General features: G+C 42.5%; 1 protein-coding gene across 12 annotated transcripts in view; it reads left to right on the top strand.

Moving 5' to 3' along the window:
• The window catches only part of HERC1 (HECT and RLD domain containing E3 ubiquitin protein ligase family member 1), a 1155039-nt gene that overhangs the window by 814290 nt on the left and 317578 nt on the right, over positions 1 to 23171 (top strand). For 11 of the 12 annotated variants that reach the window (XM_069222059.1, XM_069222061.1, XM_069222066.1 and 8 more), the window contains exons 52-55: positions 3832 to 3956; positions 7509 to 7645; positions 15876 to 16073; positions 22672 to 22802. In XM_069222059.1, coding sequence (XP_069078160.1) covers positions 3832 to 3956; positions 7509 to 7645; positions 15876 to 16073; positions 22672 to 22802 — 591 coding nt within the window. The remainder of the gene's footprint in view (positions 1 to 3831; positions 3957 to 7508; positions 7646 to 15875; positions 16074 to 22671; positions 22803 to 23171) is intronic. The other variant, XM_069222062.1, reaches the window with a different exon arrangement.

The raw sequence follows: 23171 nt of genomic DNA on the forward strand, positions 1-23171 counted from the left end.
TGTTAAAGGATCACCCTGGTAGGGATATATGGTGACGTTTGCACCCTTGAGGGGAAGAGTGCACATTTGTCTCCTGTATCCCTTGTACTTGTAGGAATGTACATTTATGTCCATATACTTGTATAGACTTTTACCTAACTTCGATTTCCCTACTGACGTGTCACAAGTAGCACAATCCTCATGGTGAGTAATTCAAATTACAGCCCAATACTTTAATGCCTTGATGTATGATTAGTGGTATCACTATTGCCCTGGTGGTGTATGAACACATACCCAAACATTCAGATGTAAAGAAGCTACACTCACACTTGGACTTTCTATTAGACAGCAAATGCGCTGTAGCCTCATACCAAATGTTCCTGGGAGCCACCAAAATGTACACTACAAGACAATTATGTAGGATCAGCAGTATGAAAGGAAAAGAGTAGTACGAAGTAACCCGTATTAGTGGCCTTTTTCTAAAACGTGAGATGTGGTTAGTACAACCTTCAGCACTCACTCTTATGCACAGTTACAAGCACTGACCATACAGACCAATCACATACAGAGAACAAAATTCCAGAACTGGATTCATGACCCCTCTTTCGCAATCCTAATAACCATATGTAAAGACAAGTGATGGTTCCATTGGGACATAATTCTTTGTTGAGGTGGTGTTGCAGTGTTATACAAGTATTGTATACAGTATACCCACAACTATGTTTTATATACTGAATGATGATGCAAAAACAATCAATGGACAACATCATAGAAAAAGCAAATAATTGGAGTAATCAGATCAAACTTTCCTATCCCAGTGTTAAGACAAGCAGCAGGTAATAAAACACAGGTCAATGTAAATAAGGCACTTTTCTGGTCACTGCTGCTTCTTTGTGGTCCATATATGGGAGCACTACTGGGCGTATGTCTTGAGGGCTCTTTGTTTGCCTTCAGTAATCATCAGCATAGCTCAAGACGTGACACAGTGCATTATAAAGGGTGAGTTAACATTTTTTTTGTAATAGAATAATGATTTAATGTATTTTTTACAATCCCTTTAACAGTTGCATTTCATTAATTTTACAACTACATGTAGATGCTATTACCTTATCGCTATTTATTTTTCAGTTAAACATATTAGTTGTGTTCTTTTTGTTATATATGAAATTGGTCAAATAAAACTGAATGGTTGCATTTTTTTATAGACAAATGTATGTTCTTTTAATCGATTCTGCATTCAATACTGGGTTTCGGCTACATTTATCGAAAACAGTATATTTGATGGCATGTGTGGCTGTAGATACACATGCTTTGCATAAGTCCGCCATCTAGTGTTGGGTCCGTAGTGTTACAAGTTATTTTTGTTTGAAAGATCTTTTCGAGTCACGAGATCGAGTGACTCCTCTTCTTGGTGATACTGCTCTTGGGCATCGAGTCCTTTGTTAGATTGTTTTCTCTCCGCTCTCTGGGTCGACGTGTGTTCCTCTCCCTCTGCTGTTCCTCGGCTTGGTCTATTCCAAACGTTCTCTTCTGTCTTTCTGTCTGTAACGGTATTGTAATTTGATTTTGTCTCGTTGTCAGTTCGTCTTACTCTTCTCGAAGAAGAGGCACAATTCCTTCTTCTCAAAGGGGCTATAGAGCCAGTTCCCCTCTCAAAGCAAGGGTTAGGCATATACTCTCTATACTTCCACATACCAAACAAGGACTGGTCACTCACAGATATTCTAGATCTCAGACCACTAAATCTCTACATTCTACCAGAGCATTTCCATATGTTCACTCTAGGATGTCATTCCATTGTTACATCAAGGCAACTTCATGACACCCCTAAATCTAAAGGATGCATATTTTAATATTCCCATTCATCCAGCACAGAGGAAGTACCTGAGATTTGCCATTGCAGTAAAACATTATCAGATCAAAGTTTTACCATTTGGGGTAACTACCGCTCCCATGGTCTTCACAAAATGTCTAGCAGTAGTCCCAGCATACTTCAGACATCAGCACATCCATGTCTTCCTCTGCTTGATCGATTGGCTCATCAAAGCCACTACCTTCCTATACTGTCAGCGACACTTTAGGTTCACAGTCGACCTCCTTCACACTCTGGGATTCAAAGTCAGTTCCAACAAATCCCATCTCCAACCTTTGCAGATACAGCCTTATCCTATTCTCGATGCTCAGTTAGGGCTGGCATATCCACGCCCAACTCAAATCCAAGCTTTTCAAACTTTAATTTCTCAGATACAGGAAAATCAAACTTACACAGTCAGGTGTAAATCATGCAGCTAGTAGGTTTGATGGCATCTTGTATCGCCATTGTCCCCATGCCAGGCTACACATGCGTCCCTTACAACAGTGTCTGTCTCATCAGTGGTCTCAGTCACAGGGTAATTTCCAAGATCTAGTGCTGTTGGACCGCCAGACTCACCGCTCTCTGCAATAGTGGAATCCCACCAACCTTTGCAAGGGGCGGCCCTTTCAGGACCCTGTGCCACAAATCACTCTGACTACAGATGCATCACAGACAGGTTGGGGAGCTCACCTCAACAATCTCACCATACAAGGAATATGGGATCCCATTCAACAATCCTCCCTCATCAATTACTTGGAGTTGCAGGCAGTTTTCCTAGCACTCCAGCTTTTTTAAGGTAACATCCCAATAGGAGACATATGTAAAGCTGCTACTTGGTCTTCACCACATGCATTTACTAAACACTATTGTTTAGATGTTTTAGTACGACAACAAGCCTATGTTGGCCAAGCAGTGCTCACAACACTTTCTCAAGCAACTCCAACTCCTACAGACTAGCCACTGCTTACTTGGAGGGACTGCTTTACAGTCTATGCAAAGCATGTGCATCTACAGCCACACTTGCCATTGAATGGAAAATGTTACTTAACCAGTAGACATCTGTTTGTGGCATGTAGTGCCACCTCAACAATCTCACCATACAAGGAATATGGGATCCCATTCAACAAGCCTCCCTCATCAATTACTTAAAGTTGCAGGCAGTTTTCCTAGCACTCATGCTTTTTTAAGGTAACATCCCAATAGTAGACATATGTAAAGCTGCTACTTGGTCTTCACCACATGCATTTACTAAACACTATTGTTTAGATGTTTTAGTACGACAACAAGCCTATGTTGGCCAAGCAGTGCTCAGAACACTTTCTCAAGCAACTCCAACTCCTACAGACTAGCCACTGCTTACTTGGGGGAACTGCTTTACAGTCTATGCAAAGCTTGTGCATCTACAGCCACACTTGCCATTGAATGGAAAAGTTACTTACCCAGTAGACATCTGTTTGTGGCATGTAGTGCCGTAAATTCACATGCGCCCTTTCTCCTCCCTAGGCGCCTGTGGCCACTGCAGTTGCATTCTCATGTAAATATTGTATATATGTAAATACACTGCATGGACATCTTTCTCTTTACTCTTTATACACTCTTTACCGCACCGCCTGTTGAAAAACAATCTAACAAAGGACTCAATGCCCAAGCACAGTATCGCCGAGAGGAGGAGTCCCTCGAACTTGTGAATCGAAAATATTCTTCGAACAAAAACAACTTGTAACACTCTGGACCCAACACTAGATGGTGAACTTATGCAAAGCATGTGAATTTACAGCACTACATGCCACAAACAGATGTCTGTTGGGTAAATAACATTTTCCTTATGCAATGGAACTGTTTTTCTGGTCTTGTTAATTTTATTTTTTTATATTTTTCTTCTATTTCCAACTACTTATGACAGCCTGATGGTATTCTGCAGGCTTACATTTATAATGTCATTTGCATAATGATGCCACACTGGAATGTGAAACAGATGCTTTTAATTTCACTTTCAGGTTATTACCTGTGTCTGGTGCAACAAAAAAGGATTGTTGGCTACTAGTGGAAATGATGGCACCATCCGAGTGTGGAATGTGACGAAGACTCAGTATTCCCTGCAACAGACATGTGTTTTTAACAAGTATGTTTTAATCTTTTATCTGAAACTTGCATTAATGGCAGGGTATGTATTTATCTATTTATACTTGTTATATTATTATTGACTGTCAGCTGATTCTAATTATGCAATTTACCATATCTGCATTGTTATTTTTTTTAACCCACAAATACAGGTACTATCATCCTACTACCCTCTAGCTAATCCTACGCGGTACACTATACTTTAGTCATTACACAGAATAGCAAACTTGCCTCTAGAGTTTCTTAAAGATGATCGCCCATCGTACCTTTTGACATGCTAATTCCACTGTCCTTTATCAGAGTTCTGCTGGGGAAGGAAAGGTGCTCCAGGTGAAAGAACACCCTTTTGCTGGGGTTCCAGATCAAATTCTCCGACCAAGAGTTTACAGATCGGCAAATCTGGAGTGACCTCTGGTGATACTCTTAGTGTGAAAACCTCTCCTAACCAATAGTCAAATTCTGTACTATTTAGGATGTGCCACTGATCTTATCTTGTATTTTACTAAATTAAACCAGACTCAGAGAGTTGAGATTCTTAACAGACCAAGTTATCAGGACACAGAATGTGTCAGCTCTACCTAACTATTGATTTTAAATGACCATTACTAAAACCTTGACATCTACAAAGTAGGCGGCCATGTTAGAATTGTGGCACCTGTCAATGAAGATTGTGTACAAGAAGCCAGCTGCCTTGAAAACTACCTTCACACATTCAGCTAACAATATGCGAGAAAAATGGAAAAACAAGTTATATTAGCTTAACTAAAAAGGAGGTTGTCTTGGTGTTTGGGACACAGCCTTTTAGATGTTAAGTACTTTCTCAGAGACCATAAAGATTAAAAGGAATGAAAGGAAAAGTGCTAAAGATGAAACTTGACTTACATGAAAGAAAAACAAGTCAAGTCTATTATCCAGTTAAAGACTTTTGTGAACTGCAAGGTTTTGCTCTTCGTATTGGAGCCGTCATCAGTATAAGCACCCACCAGTGTTTGGTGGAAGTTTAAGGCTAATTAGAAGTTGTATCTGGAGGTTGAACTAGTGATTGGTAATTCAATGGGTAGTATGTACAATGTTCAGATGTGACAAGATGCTGAGGACCCTTACACTGCAAGTCAGCTAGGCGTTTTTTGTAGTTCAGCGTTGTTTTGAATAGTGAGCCAATGGACTGTTTTCTAACCACATTTTAATTTTGTTAATCTAGTTTCAATATACTGCCACATATGAAATCAATCTTAAGCGCTTTACAATCCATAGGACATCTCTGCAATGCAGTATGCATCTCTTACAAGTCTAGACTGATCACGGGGCATGAAAAGACTGCTTGAAATTGCCACTATGCACACGTTTGAGACCTGCAAGCAGGGTTCTTGCAGAAGACTGGAAACAAAAGTATGCCTACAGCCTCTAAACAACCATACCCAATGCAGCAGTTTCGAAGGATCCTATTACTTCAGTGTTGCATTAACTGACTTATTTCCTCAACAAACTTATTTGCCCATGGAACACATCACAAACCATGTTGTTCAAAAAGGAACCTGGAGCCTTCATAACTGAAAAATGTAGTCTGGGCAAACAATGGAAGAAAGGAAACAACAAAGCAAAGAAGCGTTGCCTATTGGGAGTCATGGCATGTAATATTAATGTCTGTTTTAGAGCGAATGTTTATCCTGAACCTCAACTTAGACTTTGTATCTCCCCCAGTTTTCTCAGCCATGAAGCTCTCTTTTGCATCTTCTTTCCACTCAGTCTAATAATTCTCAGACCTTTTGAAATGATATTGTAGGTCTGGCTCTTCATCTGATTTCTGCCTGCTGGCATCTTCACAGACACCCTTCTATCAGCCTACATAATCCAGAACGATTAAACATCTTTCCAACTCTCTAGCACTGTTTCTACTGCCTCAAGGCTGGAAATTTCAACTCGGTTCTGAAAATGTCAGCACTAGGTGTAGCCCCTTACCCTTCTGATTGCAGACCTACAACCAAGGAAAGATTTAAGGATGAGCAAATAAAGAAAACAGTATTCAAGCAGTCATCACTAATCAATGAGCAAAGGATTGCATTACTAGGTTACTTGTGATGGTGCTCTGGCATGTCCTCCGCTCTAGAGTAGACCTTCCACTACTACTAGAAATCATTGAGCATAATCCATCCTCTGCACAGGCTTATGTAAGAATTCCAGATGCCATCCTGAATTGGATTGCATCCTTACATGCAGGAAGGCTACAAATCATACTGCCGCCCTATTAGTAATAATTGAAACAGGAGTTCTTCATGGCTCCACCACAGTGTACTGCTCTTTAACTTCAGCCATGTGCCACAACCTAAATTAATCTAGACCTTCAACCTCTTTTGCTTCACCTTAGCTGATAAACCAAGATCTACTCATCCTTGTTTACTTTCAAAGGTTATGTCAGATTTCTGCTTTAAAGCAAACATTTACCTTCCAACTTGTTCTGCAACATTTCTTCGCCAGCCTAAGGGCACTCCACTCATTAGAAGTAAAAATGACTTGGACAGGACTTTCCAAAGAGCTATGCATCATATATAGGACTGCTTGGGAACGTGTGCATTCCACAGAACATGCTAAAGCAGGATAACATGTAACATGGCAGAGGATCATTACATGGTGTCTGAAAGTAAACAGACCTTTACCAGGTAAAGTTTATCTGACCAGCTGCAAGAAAACTACTCTCAATAATGTACTCAAACAAAAGATTTGTATGTTGGCTTGTACGTTTACTAAGCACTACTGTACTGTCCTTTACTTGAGGAAAGATACCCCAACGTGTCATGCCACCCTGCTTGGCTGCGGTTGTATTCTTTCTGTGCTTTTGCATCCCATCTATGAGGTTTTCTTTAACTTGGGACATTATTCCACTGCTTATGTATATTACAGCAAATCTAGGATTATAGACAAGTAATCTTTCCTTGTAGAGGTAGAACCAGTAACACCGGCCTATTTACATCTAACTTTTATTGGGGGAAAAAATCTATTGCTGTCTTCAATAAATCATTTGTTTTAAGGACAATTTTTTCTTATTATTATTTTTGTTCACTTAATTAATATATTAGCTGCAGTTAACGTTGTACCAAAAGTAGGCTGTTCTAAAATGCTCTTTTACCTCATTCTCCCAGAATAAAGCAAGGAAATGATTGGCTGAAATATAAAAAGGGTCTTACACACTGTCTAAGAAAAGGTGATTGCCAGGATTATTTCTCATGAAGGAGAACCTGACCTCTTTCAGAAAACAAAAAATACAATGTGTGTATATTCAAATGGATGTTATAATGTTTCTAGGAAAGAACTGTTCTTTTTTTGTGTGAAAACTCCATACTTAATTAGTAGTATGTTTTGTTCTAAACATGGGTCTTAGACCATTGAGCTCGAGCCCAAAGTAGTATATTAAGGTGAAATATGTGCTGTTCAGCGAACATTTCAAAATTAACATTATTTGTAAGGCAATCAAATTTATCTTCTAAATTAGGGTTATGTTATAATGAACCCGGTGAGCTTCTAACATCTTTGAATATTTACTGTTTTTGTATTATAGAGAAGGAATCTCAGAAGATGGAGTGAGTAATTTGGGGTCTCCCAATGATCCAAGCTTATCTCCAGTCTGCTGGAGTGTCAGTGGAAAGTATCTGGCTGGCGCATGTGAGAAGATGGTTAATATATGGCAAGTTAATGGTATGATCACAATTCCATTACATTGCTTCAGTTCACATTTAGTCTTTAGATCATTATTGTTTATTTCACTTCAATGTTCACCTTTTTCACTATTTGCTTTTAGGTGCTGTTCACAACGTGTTTTCCTCAGTTTTATTTCCTCCAGAACTATTACCTATTAGTTCTCACCCACGAGTCCAAAGTTAAAAGTAGTAACCTTTTTAAAATGCGTCCATGTCACTCAGATCAAAAGCATATTTTCCCACCACTGGCTGAACCTTATATTCTCAGTGAAAGAAAATGAGAGGAAGGTTGAGTAGGGATATCACTTGTTTCAAAGAGAACATCAGGAATCTCTTTCAACTACATTGAAATATTACTTATGGTAAAGTGGTTACTATTTAAAAGACTTAATTGAGATGTGTATACCAAGATCAATCTGGATTCACTAGTTGAATCAGTAAATAGAAAGTGAATGCTTGATTGCCTATGCAAAAAGTGTATTAATAACAGTGGGTATTATGCACTGAGGATTTGTAAATCCGCTGTCATAATGAAGCATTTTGTGTGAGACTGAGAATGCAAGGGTCTTGAAATATGATGCAGTGTGCTGTCATACATTACAAGATGTTAGAATGTTCTAGGTCATAATAATTTAATAGATGTCAGTGTTGTGTGAAAAGATGGTATCTCAGTGGATGCTGTGGGTTAAGTGATTGACATGTGTGGGTGTATTCCATATCATAAAAATAGTGAAAAGACCATTTATAATTTGTACAACTAGGAAATGATTTACACATGAGCCTGACCCTGGTCGAAACACGTCGTGTGTTGTGTGCTCCACCCTTGATGAAATACCTGATATGCCGGCTGTTTGTATAACAAAGCATGCACACCAGATATTTAATCAGCGGTGCAGCACACAACACACCACATGTTTCAACCGTGATATATATCACCTCCCACCTTGTAAGGTGGGACTATCATGCTCAGGTTCCTAGAATCATAAGAGTCCTTCCTGCCCCTGGTGTCCCTAAAGCTTAGGATTGCTGCCACCATGGGGAGCTAACCCCAAAGCCTGTCTTTCCCTTTCCACTGCTATGGCCTCCCTATCTAGGGTTTGCTGCTGCAGCCTCAGCTTGGCTTCCTCCAACTTCCGAAGCTCCCTATCTAAGGAATCTTCTCCTGAGTTGGAGCAGTGGGTCCCCTCAGATACTGAGGAGACATGGGTATTGGCTGAGGAGGACCTATCCCTCCTTCTCGGAACGCTCTGAACCAACCCCCTAGGAGTATAGGTGGGCCTACTGGAATGACCCCCCTTCTCAATACCTACAGTGCTCCTAACAGGGCCATGGTGTTCTCCAGATTCTTCTTGACCCCACCCCCCGTTCCCCAGTGTAGCCTAAATCTACAGTGTCTAGGATGGTACGGTCAGTTTCTACTTCCTTCTCCTCCTGGCTACCTGCATTGTCCTGGTCAGCCTGGAGGAGTAACCCCAGAAGTAGACTTTTATTGGGATTTATTGCTGTCCTTAGTTTTCTGGAAGCACACATCTCCCTCAACTCTTGGAAAGTAAGACCCTCATAGTTTGGGTCTGGGGTCTGAGAGGTGTGCTGTGCTGAAGACATCTTGCTAGAATGGTGTGGGTGCACCTGACTACTCTAACAACTGGGCTCCCCAGAAACGTTTGGAGCAAGGGCTGTGCTAGATCCCTAACTTACCCAAACTTATGAGCCTAGAAATCCTGACAACTAGGTGCAGTGTGTATCTAACATCTAGTACTAGTCTTTCCTGTGGAAAGTGACTAGTTGACAAAGTGGTAAGGCAATTGCAAGTGTATTATCCCACCGCTGCACCACCAGTGTAGGAAGCTGGCCTAGTGTGTGGTGAGCACCTATGGTGTTATCGCCTTATTCCAGGTATCCCCTATTAGTGAAGTGTAGGCAGTGTCTAGGAAGCCAGGGCTCTCTAGAGGTAGCCGGGGGTCAGCAGCCAAGACTTGTCTAGGAGACATGCAAAGCTTATGCAATACCACTATAGTCACACAATATTATCACACATCTAAGAACCACACAGTGTTACAAAAGTAAAGGTACTTTATTATGGTAACACAGATACTAGAATACTGAATAGGCAATCTCCCAACTGAGGTAAGTAAACACACTATTATATACCTACTAGCAATCAGTAAAGAGCATCGAAAGCAATAAGCATTGGCAAAGGTATAGGTAAACAGTGAGTGCCCTAGGGAAGGGCCAAACTATATACTAAACAGTGGAGTGTGAAGGGCAGTCCCCCACCCAAGGATCTGGAATCAGTAGAAGGGAGCTGGAGGAACTAGGAACCTCAAGAGGTGAGTACCAGAGTGACCCCCAGCGACCAGTAGAGCAGAGATAAGTACCTGGTTTTCCCCAAAATCAACAGGAGGACTTTGGAAAAGGATTATGCAAGAAGGGGACCTGCAAAGTAAGGGGACCAAGTCCAGTTCATGGTGGAGGGTCCGGTGGTGGCAAGAGCCACTACTCACCCTTCTGTGGATGCAGGACCAGGTTGACGATGGACGAAGGCCAGCAGTGCAGCACCGAAGATGAAGAGAAGTCCCATGAGTGATGCAAGTGGTGTCCCACATCGGGGGTCGAGATGAAGTTGGTTAGTGGTGCTGTGAAACCACTAACAAGCCTTGGCAAATGCAATAGACGGAGAAGAGGTTTTGTAAGGCTAAAGAGGTCTAGCAAGGCCCAGGGGACTCGACCCAAGGAGGGGAGTCTGGGTTGACCCCCAGCAGTTGGGAGAGTTGCAAGAAGAGGAGGTAGCCCCCACAGGCAACCCACTGGCACCAGGCATAGCAGTCACAGTGAGGCCCATTCAGCACACCTGAAGAGTCCCACGTTGCTGGAGCAGCAGGCAGGAGACTGTGTTTTGCAGGAAGTAGTGCTGGAGGCCGGCCCTACATGGAGCCTGAAGATCCCTTGGAGGAGAAGCAAACATGCCTTGGTAACTACAAGGGTCGTGGTGCACAGGAGTACTGTCCTGCCAGGAGAGGCAAGGGCTTACCGTCTCCCAAGTTGGACAGCTGGCCAAGAGGACAAAGCGGACAACTTCAGACCACCACATCTGATGCAGGATCCACGCAGTTCTGCAGGAGAACAGATCCATGCAGCTAGTCATCTTTGCAGTTGGTGCCTACAGATGCAGGGGAGTGACTCCTTCACTCCAAGGGAGATTCCATCTTACTTCTTTTGCAGGCTGAAGACTGGCCGCCCTCAGAGGATGCACAGCCAGGGTAGTTGCTGGAGGGAGCCAGAGAAACAATGTTGCATAGCGGAGTCGTTGATGCAGAGACGTCCTGCTGAAATCTTGCACGTCAAATCTGAAGGACCCACCCAAGAGGAGAACCTAACTACCCCAGGAAGGGGGATTGGTCACCTAGCAGGGTGACCACCTATCAGGAGGGGGCTTTGACATCACCTACCTGACCTGGCCACTCAGATGCTTCCAGGGGCCTCTGCCCACCTTGGAATCAAGATGGCTGAAACAAGTGGCCACCTGGAGGAGCTCTGGGCACCACACTTAGGGTGGTGATGGACAGGGGAGTGGTCACTCCCCTTTCCTTTGTCCAGTTTCGTCTCAGAGCAGGGACTGGGGTTCCCTGGACTGGTGCAAACCGGTTTATGCAAGGAGGGCACCAAATGTGCCCTTCAAAGCATACCGGTGGCTGTGGGAAGCTACCCCTCCCAAGCCATGTAACACCTATTTCCAAGGGAGAGGGTGTTACCTCCCTCTTCCATAGGAAATCCTTTGTTCTGCCTTCCTCTGCCTGGTATGGTCAAGCAACAGGAGGACAGACACCCGTATGAGGGGTGGCAGCAGCACGCGCTGCCTGGAAAACCCCAGAAGACTAGTAGGAGCAATGCTGGGGGATCTCTCAGGAGCCCCCAGAGTGCATGGAATCATGCAACCAATACTGACAACAGTATTGGAGTATGATTCCGACATGTTTGATAGCAAACATGCCCGGTTCGGAGTTACCATTATGTAGTTGGACACTGGTAGTGAGTGACCTGTGTCCAGTACACAGACAGAATAGCTTCCCCGCACTTACGAAGTCCAATGCAATGGAGCTAGAGTTCGTAGAGGCACCTCTGCTCATGCAGGGGTTCCATCACACACAAGTACCTGCACCCTGCCCTATGGGCTAGGAGGGCCTACCATAGGGGTGACTTACAGTGACCTGGTGCAGTAACCTGTAGTGAAAGGGTGCATGCATCTTTTCACACAGGCTGCCATGGCAGGCCAGCAGACACACTTTGTGTGGGCTCCCATGGGTGGCACAATGCATGCTGCAACCCATGGGGATCCCGTGGTGCCCCGATGCCCTGGGTACCTAAGTATCATATACTACGGACTTATAACCAAATTTAGAGGGGGAGAGCACAATCACTGGGGACCTGGTTAGCAGGGTCCCAATGAAAACAGTCAAAGCATACTGACAGCAGGCAAAAAGTGGGTGCAACCATGCCAAAATAGGGCACTTTCCTGCACTGCCAAACTGAACTAATAAGCTCCAAATGAACTCGCTCAATCCTGAAAACCATGATGGCATTCATCAGAACACTGTCAGAATGGACAAGCAACTTAGCTTCAAGTGAGGCATTTCCAAATCTCTGCTTAGTCTCCTTGTGATCTTAGGCAACTCACTTGGTAGAGCTAAGTGTGATTAACAATTAATGCAGCGTGTCGGTAGCCTGCAAAATTGCACTGTTGCCCGAGATCTGAGCTTTTAAATTATGTCATTTAACACTTACCTCAACTGTTTAAAGTCTGAACTTGTAACTGTTGTATAGGGTGAGACAGGGCTGTATAGTCTGCTTTCAAATCTGAGTCTCTTAAAGTATAGGTCTACTCCCCCCACAGGAAATTGTTATTGAATCTGTGTACATTTTGAAATTAAATCTTGATTGCATATTAAATGTATGTCAATTATAGTGCTCAGTGCCATTACAAACTGCTTACGTTTATGAAAAGGTGTCCCAAAACAGTATTTGTGCTATGTGGAACAGCTGTAGTCACCTGCAATTAAAAGTGGTCAAAGTGTAATATGTAATTTTGTAGGTACATACTCATAATTTCTGACCGACCCTCTTGCATGATAATGTATTCTGCCCATGTCAGTGGCGCAGTCTCCCTCTGTCTTAGTTACAGCAATGGCTCCATCTTGGTGTGAACCAGAAAGGAAAAAGGAGTTCCCTGTGCTTCCCTTTTTACTTCTTCCCTAGCCTGGCCTCCTAAGAGAGATGATTAATGAATATTTCAGTGTTGAGCACTTGTAAGTAAACTAGATGTTTTGTTTCTGCAGAGCAGCACCAGCCGTCCTGTCTCTCCACACAGGGCACAGCCTGCAATATGACATGAGGGCTTAGATCTAGTAAATGGCTAAGTGGACCTTTGTGATCAACGCATGGGCTGCAGAGGTTTCTTTCACACCTGTGACTTGTATCAGCTTATGTACATGGTTAAGGAACAGGCTAGAACAGGGGTCTTCAACCTTTTCTGTGGTGGGAGCTACTTCTGATCAGTAAAAATGATTGTTTGCTACTGAATGAAGGCTGAGAAACTTACCAGACACCCTCATGGCCAGCTTCATTGATTTTAAGCCTAATGTCCATAGAGCCAAATACTATCATTTGAACAAAATACTTTGACTAAGTGCACTATGGTAGGGCTGCTGTGTGTGTCAGAGCATGGTCTATGGGGATGTAAAAACATGCGTGTATATGAATGGGATATATATGCATGGGTGACTGAGAGCCTGCTTTCGTTATTTGTGGCACAGTTACATGTATAACACAATTATACAACCATTTTTGTTCCAATGGGAGACATTTACAATGCATAAAAATGTTCTGCAAAAATTGTCATAATATAGAAATATTTTCTGTACTATACATTTCTACCACTTAAAATAATGGCTGTATTTTTCAGTTATAAATAATGCACTGTCTCCCATGCAGTGGGAACAAGTTACATGCTGTGTGTAAAGGAAATACTTTGAAATGGGAGAAAATTAAACTGAAGAGTTAACTTAATCATTAAGACAAAATTTTATTTTCATTTTCTCCCATTTAAAAACATTCAGCAACATCATTTTGTTCTAACACTCCAATATTCAGTTGACAAGGACTGTTATTTAAAAATTAAATATGTCAGTGCTTCCGTTTTTTTACCTCTGTGACCCAGCCTGGGTCATAAATGTGACTGAGTTCTGCTCATTATCAGGCCCGCAGCCTGATGAAAGCGTAGAATAAACACACCCTTCCCTTTACTACTTTAAAAATGAACTTAAGGCTGTGAGCTACTTTAAAGGTGTCTGCGAGCTTTTGGTAGCTCACGATCAACTGGCTGGAGACACCGGGGCTTGAACTGGTGATCACTGAAATCATACCTTTGCCTGAAAGTACCTTCCTACTGATGCTCAGTAGATAACCTATCAAGAGACTAATTTGCAGTGCCTGCTTCCTCCCTTTCCCTGTAATAACCACACACTGTTACCTCGTCCCAGTTAGCACACATCATTGACACCCTTTCTTATTTCTGTGACAAGCTCACCTAAAGAAGCATCTTGTAGATGGGTCTCCGTGACCGCGTCTTCTACCTCCGTGAACCGGCACCGTTCGGCCGGCTCACTCACGTCACTTCCGCGTTCCCATGGTAACATGGGAACGCTGTAGGACGCAACAGAGGAAGACTTGCGGATGCGGGCAGAGAAAGAGCAGAGGGACTACGTGGAAGACGCGCAGAACGCCACGGAGCGGAGTGGAGAAGACGGAACCAGAGACAAGGAGACTGAGGAGGAGGAGGAAGATTGTAGTCTCTCCCGAGAAGCAGAGAAGACCAGCGCCGATTCCACTGAAGTAAAGGAACCGAACACCCGAGGAACCCGCCACGACCCAGGAGGGTCGTGGCTGTCCAAGGTACGGTCCCTCCTGGGGACGCGGGAAGCCACAGCGTAATAGGGCACAGGGGAAGGGAACAGGGGAGGTGGGAGAGGGAAAAGGGGTACGTCACCAAACTACTGGGGAAGGGATATTAAGCTCTCTGTTTGTGGGTCACTGAGAAAATATAACAAGAACACTGACAGAACGTGGCACGACAATCAGCTCCCATCACCCTCACAGTGGGATATCCTCACCTCCCGTCCCCCTCTGAAAGGTCCCTTCCCACCTATACCTCTAAGACAACCCCAGAACCCCCCCCCCCCCACCGACTCACCTTCATTTCCTCTGTTTTGTTTTCCGGTAAATGCTCGGGAGCCTCCAGAACCAGACAGTAGCCGACCTAGAGGAGGGGAAAAGAAAAAGAAAAGGACAACAATTAACAGAGAACAGAAAGCAAATCCACAAGATCTACAAGGAACATATAAAGGATACTGGACTGTCTCTAAATTAGAAAGGAAAATAACATTTTGGTTTTTCATACATAAATACCCAGACTCCGCCCTTTCTTACCGCCACAGCCTATCACAAATCTCTTCAAAGAAGACATTACAATACAGTAGCAGTTCACCTTTGTTCTGAGAATCAAGCTACGCCTCCAGTCACACATTGTACAGCACTCTGCTGCTTATTGGCTAAGTTGCACCACTGCTGAAGATCCTTCCTCCATCCCACTAAGTAGCAGGAACGAACAGGATAATTGAAATCACATTGCATACAATATTGAACATTGCCTTTTGTGGAATGAATGGAGATGGATTAATGCCCATTTTTAGGCCATGAAAGTGATTACAAATATTTAATAACCCTACCACCATGCGCTGTGCGATTACGCCTTCAGAACCTTGTTGAAACCTGTGATTATTTGACAGTTTCTATCTTCAGTAACATTAACAGGTGTTCGTATTGATCAAATTCAATGGCACTGAATTTATCGATCTTTCAAGGCTGAAAAGTCACGTTGTCTGGTGTTCAGGTTTCTGCATATGATACACATACTCTGTGAGCAGCTTTACCGTTGATAGTGCAATCATCTGTCACTATAGTTTAATTGGTAATCTATGATATATGAGTATAGGTATTGTTTCCACCTGAATCATGTAGAAGATTGCATGCATTTATAAATGGGTAAGAATAAGGTATTTTCCATTCATTTCTAAATCTTGAAGTTTCTTAGTAGCTTTTACACTACATTCGTTTTTGACAAAGTAAAATTGTAATATAGGACTGAATTTTCTCCATCTTTCTGTTTTTTTAAGGTCTGAAAGGGCTTTTAGATATTCAGCCACACTGGGTATCTGCTTTATCTTGGCCTGAAGCGAGCCCCGTGGAAACTGGGACTAATGATTCTGAAATGCTGTTGGTTGGACGCATTGATGGCTCACTTGGCCTTATTGAAGTTTTTGATGCATCCACTATGCATAGGCATGAACTGGAACATTGCTATAGGAAAGATGGTGGGTATATTTCATGACTAATGTAAACATTACTAAAAATGAATATTTTTTTCTGGAACTATGTTCCTGTCCATGAACTTTATTTTTGTTGTGGCTTTAACTTGCAAAATCTTCTAAAGTGATTTAAATAGAAAATAAAAAAAATATTTTCAAATCTGTTAGGAACATAGGGCCTCATTTAGATGTTGAATAGAATACTCTTCCACAAGTGTGACGGATATCCCATCCACTGTATTATGATTACCATATGGTGTAATGGGATCGTAATACTGCGGACTGGACATCCATCCCTTGTCACAGAGTAGTCCCCTCCGCCAAGATCTTAATCAGGCCCTTGGTTTTCAGTTGATGTCACCAGCATTAAAAATAATTGTAATATCTATGTGACTGTAAATTCCACCACTCCCAAAAATACATATTTGGCTTCTCCATTTGTGCTCAGAATTAAGAAGAATGTTATCAACTCTCCCATTTTTGAATGGTGATTTTGTAATGTTTTTTTCTAAATAAGGACTTGTATTTAAATAATCATAAACAAAATAATACATTTTGGGTTTATAATTTCAAAGAAGATGCAGTACACCATATGCTCAATTCATACAGGTAAATATGCATGTTTATTTACTCATGAGTATGTTTACCCCTACACCTAGGTATACGTCCCCCACTTTTTAATGCTATTTGTGATTTCTGAGTAGCGATTTACATGATGCCTTCCTGTTCTCCCACTAGCTTCTAAAGCACACAAAACATAGCACCACCATCTACGGCAACCTGCTGAAACTCAATTTTTAAAGAGGCTACCTTTCTGCTGTACCAAGGGTTGATACTTGATGTGCTATACCCCATTCAATGAGCTTAGCATGTGAGATATGATTGACTATGATTTTGGCCAGTACCTTTTTTTCACAGCTTCCTCCTGAGTTATTCAGCACTCGTGAGAGATTCCGGCATTGTTCCCTGCAGAGCTCCCCTATAGATTTAGTCATGCATTCTGTGTAGTTGCGTGATTCCAACATGTATGATACCACACATGCCTAGGTTCAATGAAGCCATTATGTAGTTGGTCATCTAGTGATGGCCAGTGCCAACTACATACTTTAAGAGGGCTTCCCCATGCTTACAGAGATCAGTAAAAGGGGTCTGGGATTTGCAGGGGTGCCGCTGCTGATGCTGGGCACCCTCACACTTAGAACCATGCACCCTGCCCTCTGGCTGAAGGGCCTACCTTAGGGGTGACTTATAGGGTCAGAGTGCAGTAACCATGATATATGGGGAAACTTATATCTTGGGGAAAGGTGCATGCACCGTTTCACACAGGCTGCAATGGCAGGCCTATAGTCCCAGTTTATATGGGCTCCTCTAGGTGGCATAATACTTCCTGCAGCCCATGAGGGACCCCTGGTGTACCAATGCCCTGGGTTCCTAAGTACCATATACTAGGGATTTACAGGGTTACACCTGTATGGTAATTGTGGGTTGTAAATGTTGCTTACCAATCACAGTTAGGGAAGAGAACACTGACACTGGGGTCCGGGTTAGCAGGATCCCAGTGTACTACAGCCAGAACACACTGACACCAGACGGAAAGTGGGGGTAACTATGTCAGAAGTATCCTACCTTCCTACACTCGCCAACCTCAATCTTCCCAAACTCCCATAGACAAATTTACCACTGGCCTGGGTGGGGGCCTCCTGGCAGGAGGGTGAATCCTTAGCAGCCCGTCTGTCTGCTGACACCGGTTTCCTCTCTACGATCCTGCAAGCCATTCACACATCACAAATGGCAGTTGAAGGCAAGATATCAGAGGTCTATGACGATGTAGCGATCCTGCGCCAAGACCTATGCAATGTTGCTGGCAGGATTACAGAAGCTGAAGGGTGAATATCAATGCTGGAAAATGACATCTCTGATCTGAAAGCCAAAGTTTTTCCCCTTGTCTCAAACTGTGACGCTGCATGATCAGGCAGAAGATGCCAGAAACCAGTCTTGATGCAGCAGCCTTAGACAAGTTGGCTTCCCTAAAGGCACGGAGACGCCAAATCCGATACAGTTGTAGGTCCTAGATGTTAGCCAACAAGCTGTCCACCTGGTTTACAGTGAAATTGGTTTGCGGAGCCCTGATGTCCAAATTGGCTCTTGGAACCCCGCACAGACCCATGATCTCTAACATTCTTAACTTTAGAGTTAGGGACTTCATCTTTAAAGTGCAATAATGCAAAGACCTGCACTTCAAAAACTCTAAAATAATGGTGTTCTCTGAATTTACTAGGGCAGTGCAGACTAAACTGAGGTTGTACACAGAGGTTAATTATAAGTTAAAAGCCATAGGTTTGTCATATATTCCCCATGTTCCTGTGCAGATAAAAGTGATTTTTGAGGGCAAAACCATTTTCTTCAAGACATCGGAGGCCATGTAGAGGTGTCTAACCATAGAAAGGCAACTACCTCACCCAAACTGGCCTTCTTTATCCTCTGGGAGGGTGTCCTACGAAAGAAACCCGCCACTGTCCAGTCGGAACTGAAATCCAGGCTCGCTCCTGCGGAGCCCATGAACACGCAATGACCAAGTCACCCTCGCCAGATTCGGACACATCTGGACTGCTGTCAAAGGCCTCACTTCAAGCTTTGCAGACTGACCCTACATCCCTCAAATCCATGATGCTTGCCACGCCTCCAGAAGAGACCCCCACAGTCTATCGATACAGCTTTGCGGGATCACTAATTTTCTGCAGTCTGACGGAGGGCCGTCCAACTGTCTGCTGCAGTAAGGGTCTAGCTTTAGTGGACAACGGCTGGTCTGAGATCCTGCTAAAAGGAGGGGGTCCACCACTCCACTTCTTAATTACTTAATGTTTTGGGGTTTTGTTACAGTTCAAGGGGTGACAGATGTTTCTGGGGTAGTAGTATGGAGTGAGGGGTTGTTTGGGGGGGTCTTCATTTTTATATTGCTTTACTGTACATGTGTACACACCAGTGAATGTCCCTATATTGACACACATTGCAGCAACAGTTTTGTGCCTTGTCCCCAGTGCCACATGCGTGGTGCCCACCTTCTGGGCTTTTATCTATATACCATGTCGACCTTCACAGATTTCCAGATCTTATGTAGGATTGTTAATGGACTATTAGAATGTATTACTGGCACTGCTTCCTCTCCGAAATTTTGATGCTTCAAGATATGCACTTGCTGGAGCAGTGCTGATATAGGCGTAGTTTTGTATTCTAAACATGGAAGGCGATGGAAAGTCATTTTACTTATCTTGGGGGACCTTCCATCAGATTTTGATAACCTTAACCATATTATTTCCTATGATTAAGGCAATACTGACAGTGTTGGGGCATTCTATCCAGTTATTTGTTAACCGTTGCCCTATATTAAATATTATCTGGCAAATGCCTCTCATCAGTCATAAAAGAAATATGTTGTTTCCAAACGGCTCCTCTGAAATATCTACTGCCACCACTTTACTATCTTTTGCATAATCTGGGTAAACAGCTTCTCAGCTACGCAAACTATACTTGAGCGGTGTTTATGTTGATTTTTTGCCTGATTGAGAGGAGCTTTTAGTAAAATCCACGTTCCTTGCCATTCAGTCCTGATGAACCAATATCGACAAGCATTAATCCTTCTAAGGAAACCCCATCATCGTGACATTACCAGTTAAACTGAAACTGATCAGACATTGATGTTAGACTATCAGTATTGGTGAACTATCAGTAGAAAAGGTGGAATCATTTAGAGCAGAGTGCCACTCGATACTCATGGACAGATACGTGACTTGGACTGTAGCTTTGCAAGATACTATTTGAAACATTTTACAAATAGTTAATTGTTTTGGGCTAAATCCTGTAAGACTCCACAGACATCAGTGACATTGGTTACTTTTTTGCTTTCAGTGCCTTTGCTTATGTGGGATACCAAGTGAAGAGTTTTACCGGAACTATCTCCATGCTTGTTAAGGATAAATCATTTTTTCCATGAAAATTATGTGCCCTCTGTAGTCTTTGGCCTTCAATCGTTGGATTAGATGTTGCTAACAAATTTCTGTGATAGAATGCCTTTGGAGTTTGGGTAAGGTGCATGACACAAATTCCAGCAACATGTACTCCCAAATGCCTCAAGGTGATGCGAGAGAGAGAGAGGATGTTTTCTGGGCCCTTTCAAATGCAAACAGTAGAGAACTCACTCATTTAAAAATACAAATGTCTTTCCAGAATCTGTTCTCCTGATTATCCAGGAAGCATCAGAAGCCCAAGCAGAACCTCTTATCCTCCAAACATCATCATGAGGGAAAGAAAGAGCACAGAGAACATTTTAGGGTCCATTTTCTTCCTCATAACCCTTACATAACCAGGTAATTTCCCCTTCCTCTAAGGCTTCAGAAACAGGTTTATCACGTTGTGGTAGCTTGTTTCTCAGCACATAAACCTACTCCCTCTGGAGCTACTACAGTATTATCTGCACCATCAGCTTTAGCCAGACCCAGTGAACTCCGTTATCAAGCTGTTTTTAGCAGTGGCTGGGGGGTGGGGGAGGGAGTCTTCCTACATCGTAATGAGCATCATCAGTGTCAGACTGCACCTCAGACTTGGGTGTCGGCATCTGTTTCTGAGCCATCAGTGTAGTCAAAGACCCCAGTGACTGATTTGATCTTTAAAACAGGCAAAAAGAGAACAACTATATTCCTCTGTTAGCAGGACATTTCTGATATTATAAAAATAACTCATCTCTTAGTTATTTCGAGGATCCTAGAACTCTTTGAGTACAATTCAGGTGCCCTGGAGTTCTTTGAGTTAGAGACAGATATGAAGAGTGTGATGCTAATAATCATTTGACTCAAATACACTTTGAAGGTTAAGAGATAATCCTAATTAAAGTACCAGTGTGTTGGACAGCGCTGAAGGCAGATTTCTCAGTTTCTGAAAGGCCCTGTCTCTGCGCAACATTGTTTGGCTGTTGCAGAGTAAGCAGCAGAAATACTAGATTTTCCTTTTAGAAGAACCAGGCCAAATTCATGCTAAAAATATTCAGAATATAAGGCCACATAAGCCACATGCATCCTAATTACAGTGTAGGGGTCAATGTGTCCTTGGCATCCAGACCTGGCACAACTTAGTTACAAGCATTCCCGACTGCTCCCACACATAAGGATCTTCACCCACAGGACAGTGCCTGAATTTGTACACCAGTCTGCAGATGCTCATTATCCATTCTGGATATTGGAGAGGCTAGCTATATCTAGTTGTGCATTATCGACTAAGGTAATGGAGATCTTTCTGACAGATAGAGAGACCTAACTATAATAAAGTGTTTGAGTACAGGCTCTGTATTTACAGTTTGATGGTGTAGCTGATATATTGACTTACTTCTATTAAAAACAGAAGACATCTTCCAGTTTGCAGTTTTACCTTTGGAAAAATGGCTGTAAATAGACACGGTTAAAGGTTATTTGCTGAATTCCTAGCCTGCACATAATCACCTGATCAAGAGTTCCTGTTGATGTTGTTGTAGCAACTTGCTTGTTAAAAGGTAGTCATTGCAAGTTCCCTGCTCTAGCGTTTTGAGTGCTTCTATGAGACCATTCCTGGGCGATAGTTCTTTTGATGGCAATCATTTAGGTCAGTGGTTCCCAACCTTTTGACTTCTCTGGACCCCCCCACTTCATCACTACTCGAACTTGGGTACCACCACTGAATCATTATTTGGATCTGGGGACCCCCTTACTGAGTCATTACTTAAAGCTGGGGACCTAGTCTGTTAAGATGATTTAATTTTCTAAGCAGTTGCGGACCCCCTAAGGAGGCTTTGTGGACCCCCAGGGGTCCTCGGACCACAGGTTGGGAACAACTGATTTAGGTGAATTGGACACCTGCTGGCTCTTCTCTCTTTGTTCCCTCATTGTTATTTTCCATTGAAAATGTGATGTTGAGGTCACCCTTTGCTCTTGCTAAAGATAGCATCTGAATTTCACTTGTCTAAATTGATTGCCTTACATTAATTATTTTCTCCTTTACCGAATTGCTCAATGGTAACAGATTAAATTTGAGAAGGCCTCTCAGTCCTTACATTCACAGAGCAAAGGATTATTTACTGTTTTTTTTGTATAGTATGAGGGACATAAAGTAGGCAACACTATTTGAAAGTAAATCTTACTACTTGGTAGTTCAGCTCTGTTAACTATTGTTACAAGCTGGTAGGTGATACCCTCTGGATGCATTTTGTGCACAACTAGCTTTTTTTCTTGTGGAATTAGAGATTGAAGAACATCAAACTTGTCCACCTTTTTCCCATTTGGGCTTTTCCCGCCCTCCCTTCGCTAATTAAAGACTGTGGGGCATACATATCAGTAAAAAGAAAATGAAAGACAATTATCAGAACTTTATAAAACTTGCTTATTAATAAATACATTCCCTACAGTGAAAGGAAATATTCAGATGATGAAAACCCATAAATTGAAAGAACTCTTGTTGAGAACTAGTGTCATTAGCGAATAGCTTATTCATTCAGTATGTTACAGTGTAATACCCTTTTTGGTTGCTAGCAGCATTTACTGTGAGTTTGAAATGAACCCTTCTTGCTGTTTTGTTCCTGCAGCAGCGGTTACCTCTATCGCTTGGTTCAGTGAAGACAAACAGTTTGCAGTTGGATACAGAGATGGCAAATTGCTAATGGGAACAAGGGAGCCACTGGACAAAGGAGGATTTGTTATAATTGATGCACACAAGGTAAATTTAGTTTCTTGTTAATTTTCCATGACCGCTATAATTTTATGCTTTGCTACAATTATTCTTCCTTAGGGTTTTCTGTACAATGGACTGGGTCCAAGAAGACATCAGGAAACTCTACATTAGTTTGATGAGGAAAAAAAGAGAAGTATCTTTTGATTACCAATGAAGTTCACATTGTAGAGGGTATAGTGACAAGAGTGGGCTAGTGAAATTGTGTACACTTGATGTTATGCAGATGTAACCGGAGATGTGAATGTGCCATGGAATGGTAATCAGAAGTGGTGCACAAAGGGCCAGAGCTTTGATTTTGTGTGTGTTGTTTTTAACATGAATTATGGATTGATATTGGTTGACACTATATAAATG

The sequence above is a fragment of the Pleurodeles waltl genome, chromosome 3_1 (genome assembly GCF_031143425.1).
Source record: "Pleurodeles waltl isolate 20211129_DDA chromosome 3_1, aPleWal1.hap1.20221129, whole genome shotgun sequence".
Classification (NCBI taxonomy): Eukaryota; Metazoa; Chordata; class Amphibia; order Caudata; family Salamandridae; genus Pleurodeles; species Pleurodeles waltl.